At 45.0% G+C, this 18,144-nt stretch overlaps 1 protein-coding gene across 1 annotated transcript; it reads right to left on the reverse strand.

Annotated features, from left to right (window-relative positions):
• Window positions 1-9,621: 9,621 nt before the first annotated feature.
• LOC140202270 (5-hydroxytryptamine receptor 1B-like) lies at window positions 9,622-10,752 on the reverse strand. Its single transcript, XM_072267154.1, has one exon. The coding sequence runs from the start codon at window positions 10,750-10,752 to the stop codon at window positions 9,622-9,624; it is 1,131 nt and encodes a 376-aa protein (XP_072123255.1).
• Between the last annotated feature and the right edge of the window lie 7,392 nt (window positions 10,753-18,144).

Consider the following 18,144-nt stretch of genomic DNA (forward strand, 5'->3'; position numbering starts at 1 on the left):
AGTTCATAGACATTTAGCAGAGCAGCCGGGGGCAGTCTCACAGCCTTAGCGTAGCAGAGAGGGAAGCTCCCCCATGCCCCCCAGACTACCTGTGCCAGCATCTAAGTAATCCAAACTTCGCACTAGAACCAGGCCTCACCGCGGTGAGTCACTTCGGGCCTGGACTTCGCTGCCGACGAAGCCGTTCTCGACCTCTCCAGATCAGCTCGGCTCTTAGAGTGATCCACCCTCACACCCAGGTAAGTTGGACGGGTATCAGAACTCCTCCATCCCGTCTTATCCCCTCCCAATCACTCAAGTCCACAGCATGGCTCCAACCCCAAGTGCGTCGATTTTGCAGCGCAGAAGCAGGGCACGCCTCTCGAGTTTGCTTTGCCTTGGCTCACCTCTTCATTGTTTGCAGTGATAGCTTACCACAATTTACTTTTTAAAGATGTCATTAATAAGGTTTTTAATTGGATTCCTTTGCTTCCGAACTACCAATAAGCCGTCGCACACGTTTGGTAGCGCCATCTTAAAAGGTGAGACTGCAACTGGGGTATTGTGTAGTTTTAGTTCTATTTATTTTATTGAGTACAGGCCCTGCCGGCCCTTCGAGCCACACCACCCAGCAATCCCCTGATTTAATTCTAGCACATCACAGGACAATTTACAATGACCAATTAACCTACCAACTGGGACATCTTTGGACTGTGGGAGGAAATCAGAGCACCCGGTCACAGGGAGACCATAAGCACTCCTTACAGACAGCAGCAGGATGTGGTGACTCTGCCGTAGGAAATCCATTGTCAAGCCGGTGGGTGCAGACAAGATTTACAAGGTTGCTTCCTGAACTTAAGGGCCTGAGTTACGGGGAGAGGTAGGCCATGCTGGTTGTTTATCTTTGGAGTGTAGAAGAATGAAAGGTGACCTCACAGAAATTTAGAAAATCAGGAGGGATATGGATAAGATGGCCAGTTGTAAACTTTTCCCCAGGCTGGGGGAGTTCAAAACTAACCGTAACAGATGCAAGATACTGTAAGAGGGGCGAGATTTAAAAGAGGCCTGAGAGGTGATTTCTTTACACAGAGGGTCATGGGTTCCTGGGATGAGAGACCAAAAGGAGCGTTTGAAGTGGGTGCAAATGCAATATTTATGAGATATTTGGAGGAGAAGGGCTTGGAGGGTAATGGGCTGACACAGGCAACCAGGACTAGCAGGTAGTATGCTATGGTTAGCATGGCCAAGTTGGGCTGAATGGCCTGATTCCATGCTGTATTGCTCTATGACGCCATGACATTAACACACATTGCAGCTGATGTTCTGTTTTTTGTACAGGTCACCGTGGGCTTCTGTTGAAGAAACAGAGCTTGCAAAGGTGGATTTCCTCGATGCCTGCCTACTTCATCCCATTGCATCCTGTGAAGAACTACTTCAGTGGTTGTTCCTCCGCTGGCGGAAGTTAACCCAAGGCCTTACAGCACTGGTGACCTGGGTTCAATTCCCACAACTGCCTGTAAGGAGTTGCTACGTTCTCGCTGGGATTGCGTGGGTTTCCTCTGGGTGCTCCAGTTTCCTTCCACAGTACAAAGACGTACTGGTTGGTAGGTTACTTGCTCATTGTAAATTGTCCCGTGATTAGGCGAGGGTTAAATTGGGAGATTGCGGGCTAGCATGGCTCAAAGGGCCAGAAGGGCCTGTCCCACACTGTAACTCAATAGATAAATAAAACACAGGCTGCTGCCTGTCAAGGACAGGACCCACGCCTGGCAATAGAGGATAGAAGATAGACTTGATCACTTCTGGGTTTTTCCTGCTCCCTTGTAACTCCCGTGACCTGGGTCCACTCCTGATCCTGCTGTCTCTTCAGGGTTTGCACGTTCTGTGACATTATGAGTTTCTCACGGGTGCTCTGATTGCCTCTCAGCATGTTAACTGGACGCTGGAGGCTGCAACCCACCGGGGCAGGTAGAACCAGTGGGGGGTGGGGTACTAAGTACTGGGCAAGCATATGCTTCAGTTACTTGAAGACTGTTTAAACTAGAGAATGGTGGGGAGCAGGGAGCTTAGAATAGGCCAGGCTCGACTCGTTAACACCATTGTGGAGAATTACACATTAGGACTTAAACTGATTATAGACTTCAAAAATGTAAAAGTGGGTTGGAATAGGATGACAAACATCAGTAATAGACAAAGGATGGCCTGTATAAAGTACTAAAAATACAATAAACGAGTTGGAATTATATACATATGTATGATATAATAGCAATAACTGAAACTGCTGTCAACGGGCGGTGATGAATATAGTATTAAAGGATATACTTCGCTTAGGAAAGACAGGCAAGATCGTAAAGGTGCAAGAGTAGCCATAAGCATAAGGAAGAATTTAAAAATGAAGCTGCTGATGAAAGGAGATGAATCAAGATGGTGAAGATATCTGGGTCAGAATTGAAAGCTATAAGGATAAAGGAATAACATTGAGTGGATGTTGTAGATCCCCTAATGCTGATAGTGATTTTAATAAATACCTCTATCAGAATATTAGAAAAGCAAGTTCTCAGGGTGATGTTATAGTTATGGGAAACTTTAATCTCCCAAATATTGAGTGGGAGAATTCAGTGACTAATGGATTAGAGTAAAGTGAATTAATTGAGTTATTGAATGATTGTTTCTGACCCAGTATGTAAATGCACCAACAAGTGGGGAGACCTGTATAGGTTTGATGTTCAATAGCAATCAGGATAGAATTTTGAGTATGTACATGTTGAGCCTTTAGCAACAAGTGATCATAACATTGTTAGTCTCAAAGTTTTTTTGGGAGAGTATACCAGTAAAAACCAAAACCATTAAATTGAATTTTGGAAGGGCAAAGTTTGTGCAGGTGCAGCAAAGACTTCAGAAGGAAGGAACTGCTTGAAGTTGAGTTGGCTGAGGAATAATGGGGTCAATTTAAAGAGATAATACATGCAGTTCAGGAAGTGTTCACATGTAAGATCGGGAGAAACAATAAAAACAATAGATCAACTATATGGATGAATAAAGACATGCATAAAAATATTGAAGAAAAGACACCTACTGTATATGAGGAATACTGAAAAAATAGTAATGACATTAACCATGAAAATATGAGTGCTATAGTCAAGAGGGAATTTCAGATTGCCAAAAGGCAGGCAGGTTGAGAAGGCTATTACTGATAATCTTAAGATTGACCCAATACTGTTTTCAATAGTTTAGTAGAAAAAGAAGAGGAAGTTAAGTGTTTTGCGAATGTATTTACCTGCAAAGGTGTTAGCAATATTCCAGTAGGTGCAGAGAAAAATAAGATTGTTTTAAGTGACTTAGGGATCTTCAAAAGCGAGGTCCTAATTCGGCTAAAAAAGTTGAAAATTAATAAATTTCCAGGGCCACACAACCTATATCCGAGTGTACTTAAAGAGATCTGTGATTATATACAAATCCCTAACACGTATTTTTCAAGTCAGTGAAGACTGGTGAAGTCCCTAAGGACTGGAAGTGGGCTAATGTTGACCCAGTTTATAAGAAGGGTGACCACACTGACCCCAGTCACTATAGACCAGTAAGCTTAATGTGTATCGCAGACAAGATAATGGAAACAATAATAAAGGATGAGTTGGAAAAGCAGCTGATAAGAACAGGCATGTTTGCAGAAAGCCAGCATGGGTTCAGAAAGGGGAAATTATGTTTTACTTATATGCTGAAGTTCTATGAAGAGGCAACTAAAATTTATGATAACAATAGAGCGATTGATATCATTTACTTGGACTTTCATAAGGCTTTTGACAAGGTACGCCGCAAGAGGTTAATAATCAAATTACAGGGGATAGGGATTCAGGGTAAGGTGTGTGAATGGGTGCAAAATTGGCTCAAAAACAGAAAACAATGAGTTATGGTGAGAGGATTATTTTCACACCTAGAAGATGTTAAAAGTAGGGTTCCACAGGGATTAGTTTTGAGGGGCACTGTGGGCTTTTAACTTACATTAATGATTTGGATAAGCACATATCAAATAAACCAGTAAAGTTTGCCGATGACACACAATAAAGGGAATTGGCTGGTAACGCTGAGGCAGGTGAATCAATACAGTTAGATCTAAACAAAGTCCAGATGGGCAGGTAAATGGCAGATGAAGTTTAATGTAAGTAAATGTAAAATATTACATATAGGAAGTAGAAAAATTAGATATAAATATACAGTGGAAGGTCTTGAATTAGAAAGTGGACTGTATGAGAAGGGCTTGGGTGTCCTGATAGATTCATCACTATCAGCATCTAGACAGTGCATAGAAGTGATTATGAAGGCTAATACAATATTGGGCTATATAATGCACTTAGTGGAGTTCAAGTCTAGAGACGTTCTCCTTAAGCTGTATAATACAGTTGTGAGGCCACACCTTGAATACTGTGAACAATTTTGGTCTCCATATTGTGTGAGGGATGTGAAGGCACTGGAGAGAGTCTAGAGAAGGGTGATGAGACTCATTCCAGGTCTGCAGGGTATCAGCTATGATGAAAGACTGAAAGAACTAAATCTAAACTCGATAGTTATTTCAACACACTGTGTGAATAGGAATTTGACCAGCTTTGTTGGGCTGAATGGCTTGTTCTTGTCAAAATCTTTCTAATGCTCTGATGTTGTAATTGCTGCTGATGAAGGTGACTGGTAGAATGTGGGGGAGAATAAATCTGGATCACTGCAGGATTAGGTGAGGTGGTTGATGATTGATGTAGATCCAATATCTGAAGTGTCCTTTCTTGTGTGATATGACTCCACCACTGTGACACTAGGACTAAGCCAATCTCAGCACTGCATCATCTCGGCATGGGCAAACACACTTTGGGCTAGCAAACAAGGGCATTGATGGAGTGGCAAAGGTTGAATTGCAGATTGAGAGGGGTCAGTGTCTGTGTGCTCCATAGCCACTATGACTCAGTCTGAGCAACAGCTCAAGAATCCTAATAATCAGATGGAGGTCACTACGTTGACGTAACAGCCCACAGTGCCGTCCAAAACTGATTTTACAGACATGAAGAAAATGGCTAGCCTCTGGGCTGACCTTGCATGATACCCATCTGAGCTTGCAAACGAGCATCCAGGTTTTTGATGGCTATTGTGTGCACTGCAATGGAAGCTGAGACACCAGGACTCTGGCTGGGGCTACAGTAGGTTACAAAGTTAGCTTCTAGTTCCAGGCTGGTCCATGAGCCAGCCCTCATTGGGGAACTTGTGGTAGAGAAGGTCAGTAGTTTTAAATTCTTTTGGTGTTAACCTGTCAGAAGATCTGTCCTGGGACCTGCACATAAGTGTCATCATAAAGAAGGCACAACAGCACCTCTGCTTTTTTGGAAGTTTGAGTTGATTCAGCATACCATCTGAAACTTTGACAAACTTCTACAGATGCACACCAGAGAGGACTCGAACTGGTTGCACCACAGCCTGGTGTGGGAACACCCATGATCAGAAACAGAAATGTCTACAGAAAGTGGTGGACACAGCCCGGTCCATCACAGGCAAAGCACTCCCCACCACTGAGCATATTTACACGGAGCGCTGTCGCAAGAAAGCAGCATCCATCAAGGACCCCCACCCTCCAGGCAATTCCCTCTTCTCATTGCCACCATCAGGCAAGGGGTACAGAAGCATTGTGTCTCACACCACCGGGTCCAGGAACAGTTATTACCCTACAACCATCAGGCTCCTGAACCGGCGTGGATACCTTTAATCACCTCCACTCTGAACAGAGTCTCCGACCTACAGATTCACTTTCAAGGCCCATTTATAACTTATGTTTTCAGAATTATTTTTATTTACAGTTTGTCACCTTTTTCATATCGGTTGTTTGTCAATCTTTGTTTATGTATAGCTTTTCATAAATTCAATTGTATTTCTTGATTTTCTTGTAAATGCCTGTAAGAAAAATGAATCAGGCTGTTATATGGTGACATATCTGTACTTTGCTGATAAACTTACTTTGACTTTGACATTACCACGTCCTCCCCCACATTCACCATCATCTCTTTGGTTATTCACCCTCCACACAATCACAAGTCTTTGATTTTGATATTTCCTCCTCTCCTGCATATACTTGCATATTAAAACATGCATTAAATCTAGCTTTTATCCCATCCCAATGGTATTTCTGTTTTTTCCAGCAAATTATTGCAAGAAAATGAATCTCGAGGTAGTGTACGATAACATGCATACACTACGCTTTGTTGATAAGTTTACTGTGAATTTTGAGAAGGATGGGCTCCATACTCTGTGCAGGAGCTCTGTGCCAAGCAGAAACTGAATGCAAGCTCTCGGAAAGACACCGGGCATTTTGTTGTGTCCTCTCGTCAGTCTTTGGCAGGCGAGCTGAGCAAAGCCCTTGCCTGAATCCCCTGCTGCAACGCTTGAGTGCATCCTTGGTCTCAGGTAAGTCAGAGCCAGGGCCACCCGTTGCACAGTGTCTCACTCGGGAAGATTCTGCCTCCATGCTACCCCCTGTGATAAATGGAGTGCTGGTCACTGGCTGCTAATACCAGAAGTCACTCTCCACTTCTGGTCGTGGGAATCTGAATGGGTGAAGCGGTAAGGGCAGTAAAGTGGGGAAACAGAAAAGGGCATGCTGACACACGGCCAGCTTGGAATAAGAAGACACTGAGAGACAACGGGGGAGGAAGTGTGAAGATTTGGTGAATAGGAGCATCCATCTGAATGTTCTGTTGTGGGCCATGGTGCCAATAATGACTAAATAAGGCCCATCACCTCGACCAGAGTAAGCGCCTGCTAGGTAGTTGGTTCCTGCCCATCCACTTGACCACCTCCCTCCTCACTGTGGTCTAACTTCCACAACAAGGGGCATGGGAATATGTCACTGAATGCCGTGCAAAACATCTGGACACTCAATACTGTCATAGAGTCATGCAGCAGAGAAACAGGTCCTTCAGCCCATCTAGTCCCTGCCGACCGTTACTCTGACTAGCACCATTGACCTGCACCCAGACCATAGCCCTCCATACCACCCCACCCTCCCACCCATACACCTATCCAAATTCTGCTTGAGTGTTGAAATTGAACCCACATCCACACTCTCACTGCCCTCTGAGTGAGGAAGTTCCCCTTCATGTTCCCCTTAAACATTTCACTTTGCACACTGAACCCATAGCCCTCAGTTCTGGTCCCACCCAATCTCAGCGGAATAAGCCTGCTTGCATTTATCCTCATAATTTTGTATACTTCTATCAAATCTCCCCTCAATCTTGTACGTAAGGTCCTAACCTTGCCAGTAACTCAGGTCCTGAAGTCCCAGCAACATCCTAGCGACATTATAGTTGCAAGCCTCGACTCAGTGAAGTCAGCGTTGCTCACTCAGAGCCGTGCCTTCGTACTCGGGTGCCTCAGCCTCAGGGTGGTGAGGTGTTACTGTGTCGAGCACTGGCATTAGTACAAGAATTAAATGGAGGCTCTGTGCTGATCAGTAGGGGCAGCTGGGGGCTGAGTGATGATTATTGCGGTTCTGTTGGGAGGACTTAAAGTTATACTCATTGATAAAGACCCCTCATTGGCAGCTGATAAGGCACTCCCTTCGGGCTTTCAGAAGCTAAGCACCTTCTCATAAAATCCATGTTTACATTTTGATTCTGTTACCTTCTCAACACATGGAGAGAGGGGACCTCTGCTGCTTTCCGCTCTCCTACCAGGGCGTCCAGTGCATCAGCTAAAACCCTGTGCACTTTCACCATTCTCCATTGAGACACACTGCACAGGAACAGGTTCCTCGACCCATTGAGTACAGCCATTGACTCGAACCCCACATTACCCCATTGTTCTCTGCTGTTCTGAATAACCAGCCTCTGGATGCCACAACCCACCCATTTTATAAAGGTTGCAGGTTAGCTTTAAGCCAGCAGCTGACAATAGCAAGCCCTCTACTGATGAACGCAGTGCCTTTTTGCACTGCCTAAAAGCAGGGATTGTTTCAGTGAGCATGCTGCATGAAGGTAGCCTGCAGTTTACACTTGGAAGCTGCATGCTAATTACATAATGGGCCCTCTCCCATTGAACTTAGCCCCTGGTAATTTTAACTTTCTCCAAAAGTCTGTGTCCTTACTGATTTAATAACATCAATGTGAATGTCTGGTGAAGATTGTTACAGTTAGGCACCAACTAGATAATACCACTAAACTGCATTTTTAAATGCAAACCACAAACAGTTACTGACAAGCAGTGCTGCTAAAGTCTGGTGATCAATAAAGAATAAAGTTAAATTTTGCTTTTCCAGCATTTATTAAGTAGCTCCACAGTCCTTGTTTACATGCACAACAACACATCCTTATCTATTAGATAATATGTACAAGGATGTACTTGAATAGACAGTGATTTGATATTTTCGAAGCCTCTTCTTTAACCCAAAAAGCTTGCAAAGCAGTAACTGAATTACAATGCTCACAAGAATGTAAACTTCCTCTAAGATGGATGCTTTTTATTGATGTTGATCCAAGCAAGAATCTCTACTGGTCCTTCCCACAACTACCATTCCACTGTTCTTTTTTGTTTGGATCTTTCTTCCAAACATTATTAAAACGAGACATGTTCACCACTTGTTACAAAAGACCAATCATTTCTGTTTAATGATACTTCTAAATCGATCAACAGAAAACATTGATTAATCAAAACTCATGGTTCATGTATCAAAAATCATTTAGCTGTCTTAAAAGTTATTTAGCTGTTCTTCATACTACCAGTACTAATCTATAATAACGCAATTGAAGGGAATCTTTCGGAAAGCACGGACACTGAATAACACACAGGCGGAACAGGTAGTTTCAAACCACAGATAACCACCCAGGCATCAAAACTGGTTTTGCGCTTTGACATATGCCAGCAATGAGTAATGTGTGTTTTTAAACGCAGAATAGGTTAAAAAGATGCCACTCCGACAGCTATTGCGATTAGAGCAATAGCGATTTTTCTGAGATTCAAATTACATTTCCATCGACATATTCACTCCCTTGGTACTCATATACTGCGTTTTCAAATCACCAAAACTTCGGCTTAAAGCAAGCTAAGCTGAGAAGAGGCAAAATTTCAAAGTCGGCCAAAGCTGTTTAAGAGGCACAGTTAGTTCAAAACTGTGGGACACGGACAAAAGATCTAACCCTATCTCCTGACGATCTGATTACATATGTCTGATTTATAAGGTGCTCAGAGAACGGGACTTCGCTAGGCGTGCGAACTGATCCAATGTCACATTATCAAGCGTCAATCCATAATGAATGGATTCAGAGCGATTCCACTGCAGAATGGGAAAAAGAAAATGAAAAGATCCCCCGCCCCCTCATAACTACAGGTATATTTTGATCTGTCTTATCAGACGCGGGTATGGGCCTTTGTTTTATTTACTGACGTGGGGACTGAACAGGTATATTTATTCCCTGACGATGCCACATGTGTGTACATACTGATTTTGAAACCCGAAATTCCAAATATTTGGTGTAGTTGCTAAGACACTACCTGGACAGTCTTGATTTGACTCGATCTTTTAGTCACTTAAAAATACAGTAAATGTAGAGGGGCAGAAAGAGACGGTGGTGTAGTGTTCTTACTTGTACACGTATGAGACTATTTGGTGATTCACAGTCATCTAAACCGGATTAGTTTCTGGAAAGCCTGCTTGAAGTCGTCGTTAGACATGGTGTAAATGATGGGGTTAATGAGAGAATTTAGATAGCCCAGCCAATTAAAGATGTCAAAGATGGCATGATGAAACCAGCAAGCCTCTTTGCAGATGGGCATCACCAGGGTGATTATGAAGAACGGCAGCCAGCACACGATAAACGCCCCTAAGATTATGCCCAGAGTTTTTGTCGCTTTCCTCTCCCTGGCCGCCAAGATCCGCTTCCTTTCCAAAAGCGCATCGGAAACTTTGATCTTGACATGGTTCAGATACACCGGAGAGCCCCCGGACTCGTTGGAAGGGTCGTTCACCCGAGAGTTCACCGAGAGCGAGGAAGATCCCGGCGAGTCGGTTACCAGCTGAGCTGTGGTCAGCCTCTTGGCCGTGTTCTTTGGTGTCTGCTTCAGGATCCTGGATCTCGCCTCCACGTAGATTCTCCCGTAGAGTGCGATCAGCAGCAAAGTGGGAATGTAAAAGGCTCCGAAAGTTGAGTAGATGGTGTAGAAGATCTGGTCGGTGTTGACCATGCAGTCAGTTAGCCCTACTGCCTTGGCCTGCCTCCAGAATAAAGGCGGGATGGAAATGCAGACCGAGATCACCCACACCGTGACTATCATCCCAGCGGCTCTTTCAGGGGTCCTCCTGGCCGAGTACTCCACCGCGTCCGTGATAGCCCAGTACCGGTCCAAAGCGATCACACACAAGTGCAGGATCGAGGCGGTGCAACAGGTGATGTCCGAGGACAGCCAGATATCGCAGACAATTTGTCCGAAACTCCAAGTGCCGCTGACCGTGTAGACAATGCTTATGGGCATCACCAGTAGGGCGACCATGAGGTCAGTGACGGCCAAGGAGCCGATCAGGATGTTGGCGGGAGTGTGAAGCTTCCTGGTCTGGTAGATGGTGACGATTACAAATCCATTGGATACCACAGTCGCCAGGGTAATGAGACTCAGGAAAACCGAGACAAGAATGCCCAGGGCTGTAATGCCGCCCCCAGTGTGAGCGTCCAGCCTTGTGGTGCAGTTCACATGCTTCGAATTGGTGTGTAGCTCAACGCCGTTTGGTCCCAGACATTCCGCGGAACTGTTCATCATTCCCAGTTCACGGGATCACAGGATCAATAAGAACAAAACGCCGCGCCTGTCCGCTCGGCGCACACGTGTTGTGCTCCCCGACCTCCCGCGACAGCCACACTCACATCCCGGGCTGAGTTCGAAGCCGGGAACGGATCCTGAGTCAAGTGCTGGAGCGGGGCAGCGCCGACACTTGGGCCACGCCAGCGTGGCGCAGGAACAGGAGCTCGCACCTGCGACTGCTTCACAGTCTAATTTTCCCCACGCTCAGACGAGCCATCGTGGAGTGCTCACTCTCACCGTACTTTAGACCAATTACTTCTACCTTCCAGCGGTTCGAGGCCAGCTGTCAGTTCACGCTGTAATCTAAGGAAAGATTTGCGACCCCCCGATGCACACCCTTCACCTGTAATCTTCATTGTAGAAGCGGGAACAATCCAAAATCCATTAACTTCGCGTTCCTCCGCTATGACATTCTGGGGCTGTTGAGGGGAGTTGTCTGGGGTTTCAGCCGCAGCCGTACTTTTGAGGACGGCGGTGTAACATAGCAGCTGGTCTGAAGTGTGTTTGGGTCTGCAGTCTCCTCGTTCTTTTATAGCGCTCCACCCACACCGACAGGGAACTGGGCGATCTGCAAACCGTCCCTCCGCTTCAGTCCACACGCCGCACTGCAAATCGCCTGGCGCTGCCCCTTGGCCTTCTTGCATTGTGCTGTCATGCCCGGGCTCCGAGGAGATGACTATCAGAAAGGCTGCTGTGCGCGACGTACTTGGCTTCTGACGGAGGGCTGTTTTCGGCTGGTAAGTCATTCTTTTGCAAATTTATCCAGGACGCGGGCGGTCTTTAAATAACTATCCTCAAGACTGAGAACCTTCACCCTGCAAACTCAGATCCAGTCTGAGGTAGCTCCCAAAAACTTGGCAAGGCATCAGATGTGATAATTTAATCTTGGGGGAAAATAGTTATGTCAATGCAAAGAATATAGCCCTGTGCGTTTTCATGAACTGTGTTCATGAAACGCATCACGATTTTAGTTCAGAAACTTACCAGCAGGTCCTCGCCAAAGTATTGTGGCAAACTAACGTTGCGGTTCAGTAGTGTGTCAAAGAGGGTGCGGGGAGGGAGTGAAGGAGAAGTTTCTGTGGGTGATATTGGTCCTGCGTTTACGGGCTCTAGTTCAACGTTTAAGAGAAATTTGGACGTGTGTGTGTGGCGGGGGGGAGTGTCAGTGGGTTTGGGGAAACAGAAGACTATGGTCCGGATACAGATCAATGGGACTAGGCAGTAAGGTAGTCCGGTACCGACCAGGTGGGCCGAAGGGCCTGTTTTTGTGCTGTCGTGTTCCATGCCTCTATTGGCAAGGGGAACCAGAGACTCTGGACTCGCCGTTATCCTCGTGTTAAAATGGACAACGTCCAACGTCTCAATGTGGCGCCGATGAACACACACTTTTGCTTCTATCGTCGTAGACGCTGCCCGACACGCTGGATATTTCCAGCACTTTCGGCTTTAAGTGTTAAAAACTCCGGTTATGGGCAGCAGTTGTCAGCTTTGCCACAGGGTGCGCTGCCGCAGTGCCCACACATTTTTTACCTGTTTAAAATTGAACATTGAAAAGGTTAAGCGTTGTTGAACGAAGTGTTACTCTGTTTTCAACACTGGATAAATTATAATTGACACTGGGTAACTTCAGTAATTTTAAGTGCGACGCATACAAGGGTGGGTTAGAATTCTGCCGCCTGGCTCGGTTGGTTGAAGCATTCCTGTGTTTGCAGAGAGCGGGTCAGGTCCGAGAAGGGGAAGAGTTGTTACAGCTCTGGGCTGTCTTCGTCGTCTGATCACACGGAACCCAATTCTGAGCCAGTATTCTTGGGTCACCATTTCTGTGATGCACAGGGGTACCCCAGGGGAGAGGAATTGCCTCTGGGCAGAATTGTGTGAGCCGGGAAATCCGATGACACTGCAGCATGTTGAAGTGATTGCGGATGAAGGGTGGGGGTGGATGCGCCGAAACAATGGAGCCTGCCAACTTGGTGGCGACCCATTCTTGCGCATTTCTGGCACTCTGCTTGTCCCAGTGAGGTGCTGGACCAGTGCACCTGTCAGGTGAATCATTCGTTCACCAGACTGCGCCAAGCCCTCAGTCCCGCTGCCCACCTTCCTGACCTTACCTCTACTCCAAGGTCCAGGTCTGGCAACCTGCCTAGCCCGTGACCAACCATCCCAACAGGCTCCAATAGCTTTGCCCCTTTTTCGTTCTTCAATGTTCCTTGCCACAGCTCAGACCCGATCAACCTGGGACTATTATGAATTCAACCCAGGGCACCACAGACATCGGCAGCCGGAGTCCAAAATCACTATGGAGATCTTCCTCTTAATGAGATTTGTGAAGCAAGATTCTCACGGACAGAGAGTGGTGAGTGCCTGTAATGTACTGCCAGTGGTGGTGATGACCCGGAGAGCTGTGCGGGCTGGAGTCAGGGCCACGTGCTTGGATTCTTGGTAGGGTCACCCATGCCTAACAGGTCAAAGGTAGAGGCCAGACTAAGAGTGGTCCACTGGTCCTCCCGATTCAGTGGTTCAACCCAGGCCTAGCAACTCTGACTGGCCAAAAAACAGCAATGAAGATGAAGGACCTTCATTTCTGCCCCAAGTGCCAGCAACTTGACAGGCAGTCACCTGCCTGCATATGGCCTATTCTGTTCACTCCCTGCATATCTACATATCTGTCTACAAGCCTTTTAAATGCCATTATCGTATCTTCCTCTGTCACCACCACTGGCAGTACATTACAGGCACTCACCACTCTCTGTCTGTAAGAATCTTGCTTCACAAATCTCATTTAAGTTTTCTCCCTCTTGTCTTAAGTTATGCCCTCTTGTATTTGAAATTTCCACCCTGGGGAAAAAGACTGACTTCTCTGTGCCCCTCATCAGTTTGTAAACTTGTCAGTCTCACCAGCAAACTCAAGTGCACGAATACCAGAGATTTCGGCAACTCAAACAAAACAAAAGATTTATTACAGAAGTTAACCAACAAAACCAACAAGATCCCAGGCAAACTGTACAGAATCCTGAAGAACTGAAGTCACTCACGATACCCAGAAGACCACAGTTTCACCAGACAAGAAATCACAACAACCAAGCAAAGAAGTGTTGGCAAGATGCCTGAAATACACCCTGGAGACGTAGGAATTCAGGACCAGTCACACAGCCCCAGTGTCCAGATGAAGCAATAGCCCCAAAAACAACTACTACAGTGCAAGACATTGAAAATCCTGCGCTAATTCAATTGCCCCAAATTGAATAAAAGTGATAAATACACAGAGAGTTTAACAATCCCCATGATTCCAAATGAGACACCTGCAACAGAAAGTGAAAACCCAGAGCCAGTGCAAAGACAAACAATTGGACATAAAAGGTAAACAATCCAAGGAACACAGCATACCCACGAGGTGACACTGAGAAAGGACAATCCATATACTAACTGAAAAAAAAAGACTTTTCTTTTAAAAGTGACTCCTGGTTGTGACAAAACTTCTGTCAGGTCCATCAGCTGCTGATGCACCAGACAAACCAGTCCAAGGTTGTCCACCCTGTCCGCATCGCTCATATCCTCTCATCCAGGCAGCGTTCTGGTAAAACCCTGGAGCACTTTCTCCAAACGTTTTCTGTAATGCGTGACCAGAACTGAACACAATACTTAAAATGCGGCATGACCAATGTTTTATTCTCTAGTTTAGTGATCTGCAGATATGAAGTGAAACCTGGTAAGGGGAACATGTGATTGTGCATTTTTGGAGGGGTAAGGGCAGTCTAATTACTCTGCTTATCTGTCACACAGAGAATGAATGCTCTCAGAAGTGCTTCCAAGTAAACTTAAATAACCAAACTACCTAATGGACATTATAAAATATCACATTTTATTGCAAAAATATAAATGATAAAGTTCCTCGCACTAAAAAGAGCTGTTGATGATTCATAGCAGAATAAACATACCAATAACCCATGGCTCAAAAACAATGGCAGCTCTTCAATATCATGACTCAGCAGTTAATTGAAAATTAACTTCTGTTGTCACAAAGTTGAACAAATAATGACATGCCCTCTTGACTTGACATCAGATTTTCAGAATCAGAATCAGGTTTAATATCACCGGTATATGTTGTAAAATCTTTTGTCTTTGCGGCAACAATGCAATGCAATTCCTGATAACAGAGGGGGAAATCTGTGAATTACAGTTGGTTGGTTGGTTGGCATCCATCTGTCTCGATGAACAGTGGGTGATGATCACCATCACAAGCCTGGGCAGAAAGGATGGAGATCTTGAGATGCCCAGTCATCAAGATCCCTCTCTCGGCCTCACCAGCGTAGTCCAAAGAAAAGCTTATGAAGCAATACATTTGGCATCAGCTTGGCTGCAGGAGCTGCTGGAAGGATGTTCAATGACGTCCAGCCGTCTTAGGGGCTCCACTCCGGATTTGCTGTCTGAGTTTACTCCCATAGCCTTCGTCTCTCCCGAGGCTGCCCACAAGGCAGTGGGGCCATTTACCCATAGCTGGGATCTGGTTCATAGGTACCAGGGCGTGTCCACACACCAGTGGGCCTGTGTGTTATGTGTGCAGGGGCCAGACCTCCTCTCCATCCTCTGTAGTTCAGCCTGAGTCTGAAAGGAGTTCATTTTCTGTGTGTCGCCAGCGAGGAGGCATGACATGAGGCTTGCTGTTGGAGAGGCTATGTACTGGCAGGGAGAGACTTTTTTAAAAAAGTAGTGAGGCAGTGTTCATGTGTTCAATGTCCTGTCAAAAATTGGATGACAGAGGGAAGACTGCTTCTGAATCACTGAGTGTGTGCCTTCAGGTTCCTGTACCTCTTTCCTGATGGTAGCACTGAGAACAGGGCATGTCCTGGGTGATGGTGGTTCTTAATAATGGATGCCACCTTTCTGAGGTATTTGAGCTGTGCCTAGACACACAGTCATGGATGTAGAGAGAGTAGAGCAGTGGGTTAAGCAGCCGTTCCTGAGGTGCCCCAGTGTTGATCATCAGCAAGGTGATGTGATTTCCCATTTGCACAGATTATGGTCTTCTAGTGAGGAAATTGAAGATCCGGTTGCAGATGGAGGTACTGAGGCCCAGGTTTTGGAGCTTTTCAATGAGAACTGTAAAAATAATGGTGTTATACACTGAGCTGAAAGGAAAACTAAACAAAAACTGGAAATTGAAAATAAAAACAGAAAATCCTGGAAATACTCATGAGATCAAGCAATATCTGTGGAGAGCGAATGTTTCATATAAATCATATTTCACCAGAGCCAGGAAGCATTAGAAAAGAACTTAATGACTAAAGGTTACATGCGTCAAGTTCTTTTCTACATAGGTGCACTTAGATTGAAAACTCTGGAAAGATGATGGCTCTGCAAAGCCAGAAATATGCCTTGTTTCTTCTCTTTTGACAATACATGATGGTAAACATTGCAGCACTATGTTTGTCCAAGTCTCAGTAGCCTGTGTCCTTATCCACACTGTGTCCCATCCACTTATCACCGTGCCAATTATTGATTGATATTGGGTTATGGTTCACCAGTGCCTTCAGTTTAAAATGATACCTTGCTAATCAAGTTCCTCCAGGCTTCAGCCTTCATTACCACTAAAACTGCCCCATCCCTGTAACACCCCACAGAAACTCAGGATTTTGGATTTCCATGCAAAATCATAATTGGTCAAGTCATCTTCTGAATGATTTATTCTGAAACTTCCTCTTTAAGTCCTTCTGTCACTCACCCTCTGCTTTAAGATTTGACTTAACATCCATATTTTTGACCAAGTGCCCATCACTGCTTGTTCTGCTAGTTTCTTAATAGGATCAAGAGTACACACTTGTTTAACAATGATCCGAAGAAAAGGCATATAGTACTTTATTGTGCCAAAGGCACTAGATAATGCAAAATAGATGGACCATCAGAATAACCTATAGTTGCTATGTCTAAAGTTGCAGCAGGAGTATACTAGCAAAGTATTTACTGCTGCTCCTATAATTTGCAACTTCAAGAAATGAACTTCTTTTACACAGCTCAAAGCATAACTTCTTTGAAACATCACAATCATAGCCACAGCACAGCAACAAATACAGCAGCGCATTCTTTCAGGGTATACTGTGCAATGAAAAGTCTTTATTTTCAGATTTTACTCTACAGTTTGCTCCTGTTATACTAATAAAATGTAGGTTAACGGTGGAACATAGAAGATCAATTATCTGGTCCATTAGATTAAACAAAACAGCAAGATATCCCTGGGAACATTTGTGGAACACTGGAAAACAAATTTGTATCACGTCTTTTTACTTGAATTACTTTTTATAATGAAGATCACCCAATTCTTATCTGTGTGAACTGCTTTCATTTTAACCTGCACTGGACACTAACATTGACAGTTTCGGTGTCTTGAGTGCATTCAGTGCAAAGGTGCAGGTTTATGGCCCTTCCCCAGTTGGTCAACAGGAATGGGTCCCTGATTTACTTAAAGACTTAAAAACTGGTTCTGAAAATAACTTGAGGTTTTATAAATAGAATAAGTTCACTGAGAACTCAATGGCTTTTGCTTACCTACAGTCTAAAGGCAGACTAAACAGAAGGTGCTGAGAAGACATGTATGCGAGAAATGCTGGTTGAGTTGTCACAGAGTCAGAGTCATGAGAACATAACAGATCAGCCAGAATCTTATTGAATGGTGGAGCAGGCTCAATGGGACAGATGGCCTACCCCTGCTCCTATTTCTTATGTTGTTATGTTCTTAAAGGGGCAGCATGGTAGTGTAGTGGTTAGCGCAAAGCTTTGCAGTACCAGCAACCTAGGTTCAATCCTGCTGCTGCCTGTAAGGAGTCTGTAGGAGTAGTCTATCTGGCCCGTCGAGCCTGCTCCACCATTCAATAAGATCCTGGCTGATCTGACTATGGACTCATCTCCACCTACCTGCCTTTTCCCCACAACCCTTAATTCCCCTACTATGCAAAAATCTATCCAATCTTGTTTTAAACATATTTACTGAGGTAGCCTCCACTGCTTCACTGGGCAGAGATTCCACAGGGAATTCTTTGGGAAAAGCAGTTCCTCCTCATCTCCACCCTATATCTACCTTCCTGAATCTTGAGACTATGAGCCCTAGTTCTAGTCTCACCTATCAGTGGAAACAACTTTCCTGTCTTTATCTTACATAACTTTCATAACTTTATATGTCTCTATAAGATCTCATCTCATCCTACTGAATTCCAGCAAGTACTGTCCCAGGTGACTCAATCTCTCCTCATAGTCAAAACCCCTCATCTCTGGAATCAACCTGGTGAACCTCCTCTGCACTGCCTCCAAAGCCAGTATATCCTTTCTCAAGTAAGGAGACCAGAACTGCTCACAGTA

Source organism: Mobula birostris, chromosome 8, assembly GCF_030028105.1.
Source record: "Mobula birostris isolate sMobBir1 chromosome 8, sMobBir1.hap1, whole genome shotgun sequence".
NCBI classification, from domain to species: domain Eukaryota; kingdom Metazoa; phylum Chordata; class Chondrichthyes; order Myliobatiformes; family Myliobatidae; genus Mobula; species Mobula birostris.

Excerpts from the sequence above, each read along its gene's own strand:
- LOC140202270 (XM_072267154.1), bottom strand. The coding sequence starts at position 10,752 with ATGAACAGTTCCGCGGAATGTCTGGGACCAAACGGCGTTGAGCTACAC.